Genomic DNA, 16468 nt, shown 5'->3' with positions numbered 1-16468 from the left:
AGAAGAGTTAAGTACAAGATACAGTATGAGGGTCATTCTTGGTCAAATTTTGCAGACTTAAGCAAGAAAAGATTAACACGGATTTGCAAACTGAGGTTAGACATTAACATCAACAGGCACTAATAAAGAACCATTTATATTTTGATTGGGAATCGGACTTTATTTTACATCTTACATTATTGTAAAGACTTGAGATCAATGTGATATGAGCATTTTTAAAGTGTGAAGTGAGACTGGGCACATCAGACAGAGAAAATGACACAACAACCCTTTAGACACTTTGCGTAGAGAAAATCCATGCGAGTAAAACACACAAACAATGATAAAGAACACGCCACAAAATAAATGTACAACTTCTAAATCCATTGTTTGATGGAACTGTTAAAAAAAAAGACACTGACGATATCTTTTTATATATTTCTTTATTAAAACAAAGAACGTCTAAAGTGTTAGAGAGAGGAATAAAAGCACACCAAGAGTTAGGCAACTGGAACGTTTCTGTATGAACTCAACAGTGCTCTGCAAGATAAGGTTGTCAGTGCATTGTAACATTGTGAATTATAAAATTCAAAATATGAAAAGAATTAAATACATCTCGATTGTGAGGACGGTATCTTGCCGGTGAGAAGCCAAGGTCAGTGTGAGAGCACTGACAAAAAATTAACTACTACACACTGCTGCAGCTATTGGAGACATTTTGTCAGTAGACATCTTTATAATGAACAACCCAAATAATACAAAAAGCATAAGGTTTGACTGAATGTTTAAAGTTGAAATACAGCCAGGAGTCATTTCAAAACATCCCATGTTCATTGGACAAAATAGCTCTACAGACAGAGGGATAATAGTACTAGAAGAATTACATTTTTACCTTTTTTACAAAGCAGAAGCTAGTTAATAAAATCAAAAAGCTTATTTTCAAAACAGAGTTCTTCAAGTTCACTTCCAAAAATGTTGGCAACTGTATTCAATGTAGTTTTGGTTGTTGTGGAATGGTAGTCAACTCTAACAGAGGAGTCAAATATTTCATTTTTTTTTTTTTATATATCGTTTCACACAAACTACTCTATTTAGCTTCATATGCCGTTCATAAAATAGGTTGAAAACATTTTGAAATGATGGACAGAACAGCATCCCAAAAGACTCTAATGTCAAAGAGTCAAAGGAGAAGAAACATTCAATTGAAAAGAAATTTATGGATGTTCAGGAGTGGTGTTACAGTAATGTTCTCCACTGATGTCATTATTCCTTACATCTGACATCCCACTCTCCAAAATGTGTTGCCAAAATACTTGCCTGGGTACAACCTAAGCAAAAATCGAGGCAGGTAAGTATGTCTTTCATATTTGTGTGGTATATTACCACCCAATCCAAAGTCACACCTGTGAAACCCATGAGAGGCTCTGTCACTCATAAATCAGACTGCATAATCACTGCAGTGCTCATAAATAACTCAACAATTAATAACGGTGAGACAAGCTGTTGCTTGTCTTGGAGTGATTGCTGATAATGACTTGTCAACATGTGTGCTCTCACATTAGTGTCTGTGCATATGAAAAGGGGAAGTGTTTTGAGTGGCCGGGGTTATCAAATACAGTCCTGGCCTTTGACTGTTGGGCAAACAGATGCATGAAACATTCGGCTGACAGTCTGAAGTAGCGTTGTTCAGATGTACCTCTCATCCCCCTGCTCAGTGCTTCGCCATCAGAAGATGCACCGGAATACAACAACCCAAGACATTGAATTAAAATGTAACATTGTTAACAAATAGTAATCATATTAAATCTTTTAAAAAGAATAAAATGTGGAATCCTTCTCCTGTACAGCGACTGGCGATTGGTGACCCCCCCCCCAGCCCAGTTGGTTTTGGCAGTGGTCTAACACTTGTGCTTCATGGCAAGCTGTAGAAAAATTGGGATGGGGTTGCAGGATAATACAATGAGAATTTTGAAATATCCTATCAGCAAACTGCTACCTAGCTAGAAACAACAAATTCAGGTAAATGTTACAATACATGCAATAGCAAGCACATTGAGTAAAAGACGGTAAGGTACAGATTTGATTTTACGTTGCAAAAAGGATAAAAAGCTGTTAGGAATGGTTTATTATAAAAGGTGCTGGAAGGCAGCTAGGGGCCATGTTGTTTTTTATTTAATCAGACAATGACAAGGCAACTTCAGCAAACCCATTAACAAGGGTTCTAATGGGCTGGGCTGGATGATCGATGGAGAGATGGCCAGGGCCACAAGATTAATACAAAGTCAATGGGGTATGAAGATGGAAGACACACATTCATGCAAACATGCACACATACAGTACTGACTAAGTATGGAGTACATTGCCGTGTGAAGAGAACTGAAATCTACAGATTGAACAAGTGGGGGCAGTAGAGTAGTACATAGAAATGAGGGGTCTTGTTTAAAACTGAGCATCACAGCGATATCGACTGCTGTCACAAAGCAAGGCAGCTCAGAAGTGGGATTGCAGATGTGAAACTAAGCAAAAGAAGAGTCAAGGTGACCCTCTCACAGCACGCAGGCACTGGGCTAGAATTTGAAGCTACTAACAACCCATGCAGATAGCTTAATCCTGTCTAGCCATCGTTCAAGCCAAACAAAAATGCAATAGATAAAATGCGGACTGTCTTGTTAATTTCTTCAGTAATGCCTTCTTTATCCATCTGTAAGGCCTCCAACTGCCTTTAACAGAGGGCTCCAGACATACAAAAGAATGAGCCTTGATGGTAATGTGCAAGACAATTGACAAGTGATAACACACAAAACATATAAAAAGCTAATGGCAGCAAGAGAAATGCCAGCGAATGAGTGATTCTTCATGGGAGTTTGACAATCACTCTCTCCTGAAACCACCAGAGCCAAGGTATGGCATTTTCTTTACTTATTACAGTTTTTATAATTCATCATAGTGGTGAAGCTCATCTGTGGCAACTGTCTGTCAGTTATCACATCACTAGTATTGCATTATGCATAATTGAAAACATTCCAAAGTTATTAACATACCATTTTAGACGGTACATGTCTCAGTGAAGGCTGAGACATGTTACACCAAACCCAGGGGTGTGTAAGACGTACTTTGTGCTATTAGAAAGAGGCTATGATGACCGTAAACAGGTGCACTCATACAAAACAAGATCTTGGTCTTTTGTTTTGCAATGAAAAGAAAAAAATCTGATTATGGTAATGGCCCCATTAAAGAGCATGCAATTAGTTTTCCCGACAAACAAGAGATATGGGATAGATGGAGGATGAGGGAACACCCACAACAAGAGAGAGAGTAAATGAGGGAAAACAAAAAAGACTATTATCTTTCCAGAGCACAGAGCACCACTGCTGAGAAGCTGAAGTCACAATGAAGCACTTCTTACAAATATCCTCAGGTATAAGTAAAATGTTTGATCTTTGGGCTTAACTAATAAATACCTTTAAATTATGACTAGATATTCCACTGCCTCCCATGATAACAAAGTCAGAATTTCAATGTGCTGTGTTAAAGTCCACAGTTAGCCCACCCTGAGGTTATGCACTGTAATGTATCTAGCTAGCATATTGCCTCACCTTCTGTGCTGTAACAGAGAACTGTTCAGCACTGTTCATCATGTCCGCGGTCCTCTCCTCAGCCCGACCTAATCGCTCGCCGCGCTCATTCAGAGCCTGGCTGGCCTTCTGTACAGCACTCGTCACACTGTCTGCAGCCGAGTGTAGTATACTGTTACCTGCAGATAAGGGCGGAAGTGAAGAAGCAAGACGCAGCAAAAAGAAGTGAAGAAGAAAAGTAAAGTAGAAAGGCACAAGAAAGGAAAGAAAAGACAAAGGAGGAGGAAATTGTTATTCCATGTTGAACAACAGAATGTGGGAGACCAGCAGAAACAAATTAACCTGTGACATGAAATGCATTAGTTAAATCGGTGACCATGAGCATTAGTGTTAACGGTAGAAAACAAAAACATGAAAAAGAAAGCGGCTTCCATCAGGTGCAACGTGGGAAAGTGGCTAATGCATTTCCTTCAAAGTGGATTTACTTCAAGGAAGGATCAAATTAAATTAACCTTTTCAAACTTCAAAGTATGGAACAGAAACACAGGATTTAATGTCAAGCATGTCATTCCTGGGGACGTTATTCACTGTTTTTCTTTAATTTTGAACTCTCCTGTCCTCTGAACCATAGAGTAATAAAGAGAGGAGCTGCATGGGCAGCCCTGGAAACCCAGTGGTGGAAATAAGACCGTGAACACATCTTTCGATAGCTATGGCAGCCCTGCGGATGTTTCATCCGACAGGACATTAATCTACCGCACGTCGGGAATGCTGCTATTATGCGCCACGCTGGCATCCCAACTAAGAACAGAGATCTTCCTGCTGCGTTCTCATTCTTGGCAAAACAGTTGTATATTGTTTCAGTGGGGTATAATCTGTCACTTGTAGCATTCCAGTTTGGGAAGTTGTATCACCTACTGCTCCAGTGAACTTTGGTTTTGGTTGCTTCAAAAAGAGTCAACCAAGAATGTCAATCTGTGGTGGCAAGATCCTGAGGAGTCATTTTAGTTACAACACCAGGATGGCACCACAGGGTTCCCAACACAACAAAAGTATTGATTGCGTGATGACCACCCCAGTCACTCCTGGAAAAAGTAAAATGCACAAATACACCGTCTACTCCTGTACCTACAGTATCTTTAAAAAGCTGACAGATAAAGAAAAACAACACCCAGTGAAAAGATAAGCTAGATTCAATTATCCAAGGTCTATATCCTGGGATATATAGTAAATGAGTTTGAGGCGAAGGAACAGACTGACTGTATGAAGACTTGACAAGCCAGATTGTATCTACTCCCACAGGAAACTGCAATATACTGAGTGTATGTCCTGCGGCATCAACTCATGTAGGCTGAGTGACAGATAATTGGGACAGCTCTACTGAAGTGGGTTATTTGACAACCCAAAAGCAGACGGTGAGGCCAGCTGGTGTTTCTTCAACTGCAGTTCACTTGATAAAGTCAAAGCCATTTAAGAAAAGGCACACCTGTGCTGCAAACACATAGATGGATGTATAGAGGAAATGGAAACACACGCACATACATAAGGCCTTCATTCAGTCAATCTTTCTAGAAATTACAGTCAACGAACCACAGACACAGAGGTCACATTGCACATGACAAACACATGTGGGCCGATGATAAAATAAGCATCATACCTGTCAGAACTAGTTTTTCATATGATCAAAGGTTTACAATCTCTCCATTGCATACAAGGACTCCACAGTCTACAGCTACAATGTGGATATACTATTTATTTTCTTAACTAGAATCTTTGCCGCCATTAGCAAGGCAAAGTTAATTATCTGTAATTATAACACATTGCAAAAGTGAATTCTGGAAAACACATTTCTGTTCTGCTTCTGTTTGGGGGGGAAAATAAAACACTTTTTCTGAGAAGCTTTAGGTCTTCACTAGAAAGGATAAGACTTTTTCACCTTCAGACAGATTCTTCTTAATCCTCTCCTCCTTGGACAATGCCCAGGGAGTAATTCTGCCATCATCCTCAATGTATAACCCCCACTCTCACAACCCCTCCACACCATAAACCCGAGAACATTTCCATCTATTTGTCTGCACACAATTTTCCTTTGCCTTTATTTTCCATTATCAGAGATCAGTGGTGGGCTGCAGCATGGCTCCCCCAGTGGAGAATGTAATTAAAGTAAAAGGCAGGGTGGAGAGAGCTTATGAAAAGGCTGCAGCATCAGGAGCCGAATGAAAGATGTGTAGGAGTAGATTATGTTATGTGGTGCCATCGCTGTGAGCCTAAGTGACTCTTAATTTAAAGTGGGAAATGATCAGCCATCACCATTATCAGTGGGCCTTTTATGTTACTTAGGAGGTTTACTGGTGTTATTGCAATCATTTTACTAAAGTTAAAAGAGGAGCTTTTTGTGACAATTTTGTCAACTTTCATTGTTGAATAAGAATGAGCTAAAGTATGTGGCCGATCACATCCATGGCACGCCTTTTATAACAATGCAGGTTGAATTTTGTTACTATACCCCGTGATACCATGTCAAGCCAGGGTTTCTATATTCCAGAACCTATGAGCAAAGACAAACATGACAAGGAAGGGGTGAGATCCTTTAAAGCCCCCCCCCCCTCCAGTTCTGCTTTAAGCAGGAGAATACAGGCTGCGCTGCTGTGGCGTTACAGAAAATAAGCTGATGGTTATCAACAGGAACATGTCAGACACACTGCACAAAATGCCGACAGCTAAGTCACATCTGCTCTTGAAGCATATGGGATTGATTAGATTGGATGGCTAACTTCTAGAACAAACACAAAAGAACCATTCAAACACATGCTACAGTGCCTTTAATACTTTCACTCTGGCGGCAAACATGATTAAGTTATCACTGTGTTAGTATGATGCTTTGGGGAATATGTATGGGTGTTTGAAGGGAGAGTGTGTCTTACAATAATTTCTATTAAGTCTTAGCGAGCACATACTTATCTGCACTTCAACAAGTCAAATCAAAAATTCACCGTATTACCCTGACAATAGCAGAGCGCTTAAGGCTTCGGTTATTCAACCAAAGAAACTTAAAAAGCCTTCTGTTAAGGATTTCTGTAAGTGATCCCAACCCTACTCAAAGCTGTACAGGACCTACACATCCAGAGCACATCTTGACTTTTAATTGCTCAGTAATTGCTGTTTTTTTCTCAACCTTATTTTTTCAAGTTTTGGCCATAATGAGACAATAATAAAATTATTATAATAAATAAATAAAACATCTCACTTGTTTTACTGTAGATTTATGTACTTCCAGTTCACAGAAAAGACATACAACACGAGTTTCCTAGTGTTAGTTACAAGTATAAAAACGTTGTAGTTGGGGTGCCTGGATAGCTCGACTGCTAGAGCGTGCGCCCCATGTACAAAGGCTCAGTCTTTCTCGCAGTGGCCATAGGTTCAACTAAGACCTGAGCCCCTTTGCTGCATTTCATTGTGTGTGGGGATGGATAGGAAATGGCAAATGTGATCGACATCAGAAGGGCCTAAAGACGCAGCTCCTGCTGCAAGATAACCCCCTCCCCACACACTGCAGTTTCATTAATGCAAATCTTGACATTATCTGCAGCAGCAGAATGAAACTATAGCAGAGGTTCAACCAGGAAGGGCACCTCCCTCAGGCACTCCTGACAGACACCTATTATATCACTACAGCCTTTTATCCCATCAATTTTCTCCACAGTCTTCCTGCAGTAATTCCCTAAATACTTAATTCTCTCTTACCTCTCTTTCAATGGTCACCCCCGAACATTTTACACAGGATAGTTCTCCCTTTATCTGTGTTATTCCCAAATCATTAAGCCCTAAGTTTCCTCTTAAGATACCACTCTCTCCCCGTGAAACATACACTATACAGAATACCCTACTGTATCATTATATCCTTGTCTTTCAACCATCACAATGCTGCTCAATTAGACCTGCATAAACTCAATCACTCAATTTGTAATGTAAAATGTGTGATCCAGTGCTGAGGTTCACGACAAATGATCCCATTACAAACCGTAATTAAGTCATAAATCTGTATTATTTTCCTGGTCTCTCCTGCTTGAACTACAATTGACTCCCTTCTTCTGTACATATTTATGCGTCCTGACAGTTTTGTAGTCAAGACCACCTAAGACCAAGTCATCACCAAGACCAGAGCTTATCGAGACCAAGTCTAGACCAAGACCAGACCAGTGACAGACAGCCAGTCCTTTTTCCACGTTCACTTTCTTGGGAGTGCGTGTTAAAGCGAACAGGGAGAGAAGGTTAACAGTAACAAATTCCAATTTGGAAATGAGACAAGTTATTGGTTGCATTTGAAGCAGGAAGTTTTCCATCCAATCACAGTAATGATGTTAACACATACAATTAGAAAATGCACAGGCAATTTAGTGATATTCATGCAGTTGTGGTCTTGACAAATCCTGAATCCTCTTTATCCGAGAAAAATGAGTGAAATGAGTAAAAATGATAAACCCCTTGGTGAACCACTCAGAGAAAAGCAAGGAGAGGACTCTGACACTGAGAATTTTTTATGAGGGGAATAGCTTCACCTTGCATGCTCAGTCTGGCTTTAGTTTAGTCAATGTCGTGCTGGTTAAAAAGTAAGGCACTAAAGACCAAGATGGGAACAAACTTGAAACATTTTGTACTGAACGTACCACAGAGCGGTGTTGACACTGACAGAAAAATAGCGACTAGGTATTCATGAGCAGTCTATTCTCAGTGGCTTTAATCAGCAGATAAATGTCAGCATCACACAATGCATTAAAGAGCTATAATTTCCATCATTATAGTCTCGTATAAGCTCAAATCTTAATGTGTGAAATGCTATACAGAAGTACAGAATACTGGGAAGCCATTAGGGAAGAAGCACTCCATCATTGTACTGCCCTCGTCCATCAAAATGGGATTTACATCAGCACAGTATTAGTCAGTGACTCTGCACCCAGCCTGACCGTGAGGGGCAAGGACATTGGACATAACTCACATAACCTTTGGATGTAAACTCAAGAAAATCCCTTTCAGCATGTAGTCACCTCCCACAGTGACAACACAAACCAGGGAAATTGTGACCTTGTGCTCAATGGGAGCATGAAGATGCAAGCTGTGTGTGTAAATGTTAACTTCAGTAATGTATATCCCTAAAAAGGATAACAAAGAGGAGACTTAAGTGTCCGCGAGCCAAGAGCAGAGCCCTCAGTTCAGAAGGGAATTGGACAGGCTTTGTTTTACTTTTTTCTTTAAATACTATTGGGACTCATCTCTTGTTAATTGGGGATAAACTTGTTTAACAAAGAAACTTAGATTTCCTTGATTTCTGGAGTAACTCAACACTTTTTAGTAAGAGGTATAACTTTTTTTAAATTTAGTCCAAGCTGTTTTGATTACTGTAACACTGGCTTACCTTGTCTCAGTAGATGACCGTGGTGTGCAACAAATTCTTTCCTCTTTCTGTTCAAATAGACCTTGCAACGGAAAATGACTGAATCTACAGCTTGGTCTTCTGTGATGAGAAAATATTAAACGTCATAACCAGCTTTGATGTTGAAACGATGATACTAATGTTGAAATTAGTCAAGAGGGGTTACCATTTTTGGATTAATAAATCACAAGTTAAGTTTTAAGGTTTCACTTGTAAATGTCATGCAAAATAAAACTGGTTAAAACTGGTTACTGTTTGACTATTTGTCCATCACTTGATTGTAAACCTCCCCAAGAATAAAGATTCACAGAGAGCATTAAGCGTAAACTACTGGGAGACAAGTTGGCCTAATGCGGAGGGTTTAAAAGCATCCACTTAGCTCACAGATTTAATTATTTGTTTAGAATACGTGCCAGTGAGATAGAAAAGCTCAGGAATTGGGGTATAACAGTGTGGGCATCAGCACAAGTCGGCACTGATAACAAGGCAATTAGCTGCTTTTATTTCTGGACCAATTACATGCACCATTAAGGATCAAAACCGGCACCTGTGCATACGGCTCTGACAGAAGTCTAAATCTCTGCAGTATCAGTTCACCAGGATATGGAAACAAGCCAAAGATGTTACAAAATATCTACCTGAATTACATTTAAATCTATAAAGTGTTATTTAAATGGTTTTGCATCATAATATCAACTCCAACATAAACAGGTCCCTTTATGTCTCTATCATTTATTTTACATTATGAGACTCGGGATGAGCCTGGTGATTAAATATTAACAATATTACTTCATGCAAGGCATGTATAAGCTGGCTGCATTTTCAGCTCACATTAGACAGGATCTATTGTAGTAACATTTTAATTAGCACAGGGAAAGAGGGAAAGTATAAAGAACAAAACTGCTGGCATCCACAGACCGCCATGACAACTGGAAACTGACAACTTAGATGTTCTTTCATTCTATGTGCCTTATCTTGAATGGCAAAACATACTTCAGTTACGCGCATTAACTAGCTACCTTTTGTGCTTTCTGGAGGCTGCCATCGCAGAGGATTCTGCAGATAGGGTCTCCCACAGTTATGGTCCCACACCTGAGCAGCGTCATGATTTTTGTTTTGCACTGGTGTGAGACTTAAACTGGAGTGGACAGAGTTGGCAGCAGGCTGGCATCCTCTGTGTTCTTCCTGTTACAATGTGCAGGGTTAACTGTCAACGTTTTAAGTTTATCACACACAGCATCCTCTACTCACACAGAGCCAGGAGTTCATTATCAGATCATTGGCCATATGGACTTGCACCTTGTTTTCAATTGTTAAATCAATACTGTAGCTGTTTTTACAAAACCACCAGGTTGGTGTGTTTTAAATACGACGTGTAGTTTTTGTGGGTCAATCAATTCATAGTACAAGCATTTATATCAAGAGCAGTGCTATGTGTCTCATAATCATCCACAAGAACAATGCTACAATGCTTGTATTACAAGTGTAATTTTCATATCTACTGCAAATGTGTGGTTAATACGCACACTTGCACTCCATAATCCATCCTATTCTAAAGACCTGTGTGTTCTCGGGGGACAACAGAGCATACAACATACAACAACTGAGACTACTATATGCACAAGGGTCAGTTTAAGTTAGTTAAATATGGACATGGCTGTCATAGTAGAAGGTAGGTCAAGGAAATAGAATATTAAAGGGAACAACAGCTTTGATATCAATGAGAAGTTAGTGGGTTCCCACACACAGTAAGAAAAAAAGATGAGGGTTGGGAGTAAACCGATCAATATCTGATTAAACCGCTCAGCATGCTGCATTCCCTACTGGGTTTCACTGCAGAGGAAACCATCAACCAACAGCATACCTATCAACCCTCTGTGTAATAAGCACAATTTTGGGATTTGATACTAAACTTGCCATTCAAAAGACCCTTTTCTTTATCTCTGCTCAAGGAGGTTTGTTTTTGCTAGCCATCTACAACGTTAATGCTGCACGGCTTCTCACTTCGCCATATGGAGCAACGGCACCTCTGCAAAATTGCCTTGTTAAGGAACTTGCTTTGGTGGAACAGAAAACTCAGATTGGACATATAGTCTAGCAAGGTGTCTGGATTTACCCTGCAGAGATCTGAGAAAAGGTTAACCATAGTCCTCATAAATATACCGGAGTTTAGAATGCCAAGACAAAGGAAGCCCACGGCAACAGATATCCGGCCTAAATGAGTGCAATATGGCGAAATTTCCGATGGCAACGGAGCAATCCCATAAGTGGAACGTCATGCATAGAGACTAGTTGGGCATGAAATAAATATAGTATTTAATTTGGGGAGGTCAGCTTTCAATTGACTGTTTCAGCTTTTACTGTGTTGTTTAATGTTATTTTGAAGGGTGGAAACCAAGTGAAAATAATGAGTCGACACGTTAAACACACAATAACATGAGTCAATACCACATAAATTAGGGGGAATTATTATTTAGTGTTGGTATATGTGCCTTAAACCAGTTGATCTGTGACAGATGCTTTAAGTCACAGCTGATGCATTATGTTGGACATCCTCTTTGACCTCAGATGAGCAGAGCGCTCAACAGATGCTGTGTATGAGGGAGAATCATGCATTTTCATACACACCAGGTGCTGGTTGTCATCATACATCAGATTCAAACTGGCTTACAGCATAATATTACAGCAGTGACGCTGGCATATCAGAGCCACAGCGTTCTCAACAGAAATATTAACAAAGGACAGTTAGCAGTGTTTTTTTAACCGTCTTACCTCCCAGCAGTTTGGACTGACAGTTCACAAAATCTGGTTTCCGTGCAGAGCTGTAGCGCTGGCAGGTGTGGTGAAGAATCTGGATGAAGGTGCACTTCTCCCCTGCTGAACTAGCAACCCACTGATCAAAAGCGTTTTCGAACATCAGATCAAACTCTGGACAGTCCTTGGAATGAATAACAGTGAGAGGGAGACATGAGTGACAGGGGAGTGTGTGAAGTCATGGAAAAGAAACTCTAAACGATCAGGGAAAGAAATGGTGAAAGCGGCTTTTTTGCAATCAATTTTTTTTCAGCATTACTCATGTTAACCCCCAAATAATCCCTTGGCTATATTAACTAAATAAATAACAGTGGTTGAAGGGGACTAGAAATGACATACTTTGTTCAGGTCAATGCCGTTGACCTGCCGTAGCTGGTCGAGTGTCCACTGTGACCTTTTCATAAAGGCAGAAGAACCTTGAAACTGCTTCACCTTGGTGATTGATACATGGGAGGGTTTCTTATTTGTCACTGTGGAAACAAAAAAAATACAAAACACACCAGTTAAGATTTAACACAAACATTAACTTAAAAAACATGGATGTTGCTGTGTAACCTGTAGTCCTAATGTCTATGGTATAGTGAGAAAGTTTGGGTTTGGATAAATGGACAGTTCAGGTCACAAGATGAGGAAAATTAGAGGCTGAGTACAAGCTTCCATCTGTGGGCGGCAGAAACAAAGGCATCCATTAACAATGGACATTTCCCTTTTGGAGCCAACAGCAACAGAGATCATGATAACATTTCCTATGAGAAGACACAGCCTAACCATAAGCAGATAAATCCTGTGCACAATGGAACAGGTTTTCACATTTATCTTGCCAAAGTGTGCACAATAATCTTACATACAGTATTTGTGCAATTACTTTCTGTTGTGCTCAAACTACATGAGTATTTTTCAACACTACTGGTTTAAAGAACATGAACATATATATTGTTCCTGTCAAAGAAGAAATTGCTGAGTATTTTTACACGATGCTGGACACAACTCATTTCACTTGACAGAAGTGATGGATTTCTTCTAGCACCGCTGACTAAATATAAGCGGGACACAAACTACACTGCGTTCAACCATTGAGTCATTACCTTTTTAACAAGTCACAAGAAAAAACTTGACATAATAATAACACAATTAGACAGTGGCGTGGAGTTTTATCAGTCGGTGCAATAATCATGCTTGTTTTACAACAATAAGGCTTTTTGGCCTCCCCAACCTTCATGTGACCCCCAGAAATTATCTTGCAACCCCCTTGGGGGTTCCGACCCCCAGGTTGAGAACCACTGTCGTACAGGACTAGTAGCATCCTAATAAACTGTAACATTAATGAATAACTAACTATGGTGTAAGATTTTAGGAGGCCTCTGACTTTTTACCCATTTTTTTTATCCCCATGTATGTCTGTGTTTGACTCTGCCCTTACAGAGATCAACATAATCACATGTTTACAGGTCATCCAAGCTCACAGTTCTATCGTGAGTCTAGACTGTTGGATGTGTGTGTGGCTGGATACTAAAACCCTCTGCACTTCTCAGGGGCCACATGTTGCTTTTATAACCCGGGCAGTGAACCCCTGCATCCGCTTTCCCACATTTGTCATCTCAGAAATAGGGAAGTGTTCGGGTCACTTTCACCTCCTTTGCCATTTACTCTGCTTCGCATCTTTCTAAAAACCACTAGCATCCCTGCTTGTTTCCCTATTACGTTCAGCCTTTTGTTCAGGTCCTTTTAGTGAAAGATATACCACACCTTAATCTGGAAACGATTTTGAAAATATACTGTAGGTTGGGCTGAATGTTACATCAGGTGATGCATTCAGTATGCGAATGCCACTGAGAGGAGCAATGTTTGGAAATGTTTTGTGTATCCATTTAGACAGCTGCTGTTAATATTCCGGGTGCTGGCCTGAGGTTGCAGGGTGGATCAGACAAACCAAGGCAGACAGATAGAATACAGGCAGTCATTTTTTTCTAATCCTTTCTTTGAGAATTTATTTTCACTAAAACAGACAACCATGACATGACAAATAGATGAAGTGAGTGATCAGATCTGTCTGGGTTAACACAGAAGGCTAATAGAAGCTCTAGAAACCAGAAAATGTCATAAAGATAATGACAGTTGGATGTAATGAACCGGTGTGTTTAAAGGGTAGGAGTCTAGGAACTATGATCAACCAATTCGCAGCAAGAATGATTTATCTCTGAGCTACATTTGTGGCAGATGACAGAGTGCAGCACAGAACCACTGCTTTCCACCAAGCCTATTAAGTAGAAATAAGATTTAATTTGATTGTAATCTAATAAAAACGGAAGAAAGTTTGTTTGTCAACTTCCGCCATGGCTCAAATTCCCGTGAGCTGGAATGAGCTAGACACACAAAACTTGGCCCAATGACTGGAAATTATGTGCATTTGTTTCCCAAGAAACAAGAGTCCAATCTGCCACATGGTGGCGCTACAATTAACGATCACAAAAGCAATTTTGAAAAGAAAATGTCCCTCAGGCAGTAAGTCTGATTGTTTTGAAATTTCTCACACATATGCAGCTCAATGTGCTCTACAAAACAGCCTCTTGGACCAAAGAGGTCCACAGTGATCATTGGATATTTTGCATGAGGTGAAAAACAGTAAAAGGAATAGAACTTTGTCAATTTTGACCCTATCAACACCAAAATGGGTATAGAATCTTGCGGGACTGATATACACATTTGTACTATAAAGGAGCAAATATCGCCATAAAACATGGCCGGCTTCAGTTAGAACTTTCTAAAGGGTGGGGCTCTGCCGTAGCAATCCTGTCTAAAATTAATAAGACGTTTACACCACGACATTAACGGCATACAAGGTTTCGTTAAAATCCGATAAAGGGGACGAAATCGCGTTATCATTATCTCCTTGCCTCCATCTTATCCCGCCAGAAAATGGCCTATAGTGTTTGAAGCTGTAACTAATCATTTTTTTCATTATCAATGAATTTAAGAATTTCTTTTTTTAATTAATTAAAATGTCTTGGTCTACAGAATGTCTCAAAATAGTGATAAAGGCCCATCACAATTTTCCAGAGCCCAAGATTATGTCCTCAAAATGCATATTGATAATAAACACACATAACAAAAGCAGGATATCCTCAGTAGTCATAACCATTTAATGTTTGGCCTTTTTGTATAACAAATGACTAATCCATCAATTGTTTCAGCTCAGTCCTGTGTGAAAATTGTGACCTGCCTTTGAATCGAGCAGAATATGCCAAGCTGTGCATAAGCAGGAACTATGTCTCCTTATTGCAAAATGTACTGTGACTCAAAGCAATCAGTCACCATAGGGGAATGACACATCACGAATCACATACTAAAAATTCAGCAGCAGTTGTTTTTCTGTAGCAACCACTCATGTCAAGGCTCAACAGTTTTAAATGTTTGCTCCTACATCATACCGTTAAACATAATTGATAAAGAAAAAAAAATGATAATGTCAGTGTGACACCAAAGCCTGATAGGCTTCGATTGACACACTCCTGCATTAGCATATGCTGTCATATCACAAGCTTTGTGGTGAGCCTGCTTTAAAACCATCCCACTGACTCCAGGGTTAAATGATCTGTTGCTCACATGAGGAGGAAAATTTATGGCAGGTTCAGCAATATGGTAGCGCCATTTGGCGATTTCTCTTCTTTTTTAAAAGACATTACACTGAGACCTGACTGCTGAAATGCATCACCGAATATGTCAAAGAGACCTGCTGTTTAAAGGCCATGAAGCTAGATCGTCAACACATTAACACAGAGGTCGTAATCAAGGTGCCAGACATCTTTGCGCCTCTCAAATCAATTTCACATTGAGCTGTCGACTGCATATTAAACAATTACTGAAAGTTCAAAGAACTGGCTTTGTTGAAACAGCAATCAAGGAAAAGACTGTGAGTAAGTTTATGCTCAAGTGAAAGCTGGAGTTGCTCTCGTGATACATTCAACCAGTGAGTGATACTGTGAGTGTGGAGAAAAAAATGTAATACAGTGAAGTTATTTGAAGCAAAATGATGACAGAAGAAGGCTGGGATACAACCACTGATGGCCCAATCATAGGTGGGAGTAAGACATTTGTTTAACATCATTAAACATCCTGACATTATACCATGTCTACTGTACATTGATATCCTGTGTCACAGTAAGCTTCTATTTTAGATTGTATCATTTAACATTGTTTAGCTAAACTACAATTAAACCACACACCGCCCCGACCACCACTCCTCCATGTACAGTGGCTTGCATAAGTTTACACACCTATGCTAAAGTTGATTTTAAAGAGTAATAAAAAAAAACATCTTTTGGAAATTGATCTTAATGCCTTAATTCACAAAAATTAGGAAAATCCAACCTTTTAAAGACACCAATTTTCTTTGTGGATGAATAATGTATTGTAAATAAATACATTTTCTTCCTTAAAATACATAGGGGAAAAGGATACACACCCCTATGTTAAATTCAAATAGAAGCAGGCTGATCTGTATTTTTAAAGGCCAGTTATTTCATGGATCCAGGATACTATGAATCCTGATAAAGTTCCCTTGGCCTTTGGAATTAAAAATAACTCCATATCATCACATACCCTTCACCATAAAGAGAGACAGGCATGGGGAACTTTCCATAAGATCATCTCTCAATGCAAATCAAACCAG

At 39.6% G+C, this 16468-nt stretch overlaps 1 protein-coding gene and 1 long non-coding RNA gene across 2 annotated transcripts in view; both read right to left on the bottom strand.

Annotated features, from left to right (window-relative positions):
• Window positions 1–385: 385 nt before the first annotated feature.
• Window positions 386–16468, bottom strand: part of stxbp6 (syntaxin binding protein 6 (amisyn)) — a 64240-nt gene continuing 48157 nt past the window's right edge. Inside the window, exons 3-6 of the mRNA XM_032499618.1 lie at window positions 12139–12269; window positions 11758–11923; window positions 3576–3733; window positions 386–1901 (exon numbers count right to left, since the gene is read on the bottom strand). Of these exons, the coding sequence (XP_032355509.1) occupies window positions 1878–1901; window positions 3576–3733; window positions 11758–11923; window positions 12139–12269 (479 nt within the window). The 3' untranslated portion in view covers window positions 386–1877. The remainder of the gene's footprint in view (window positions 1902–3575; window positions 3734–11757; window positions 11924–12138; window positions 12270–16468) is intronic.
• On the bottom strand, window positions 8964–10546 carry LOC116669676 (uncharacterized). Its single transcript, XR_004326836.1, has 2 exons — window positions 10005–10546; window positions 8964–9066 (listed from the first exon to the last, which is right to left on the bottom strand). It is a non-coding gene; the product is annotated as an uncharacterized LOC116669676 (long non-coding RNA).

Source organism: Etheostoma spectabile, chromosome 20, assembly GCF_008692095.1.
Source record: "Etheostoma spectabile isolate EspeVRDwgs_2016 chromosome 20, UIUC_Espe_1.0, whole genome shotgun sequence".
NCBI lineage: Eukaryota > Metazoa > Chordata > Actinopteri > Perciformes > Percidae > Etheostoma > Etheostoma spectabile.
The sequence above is the reverse complement of the archived record's forward strand: the minus strand, read 5'-3'. Positions and strand labels throughout refer to the sequence as shown.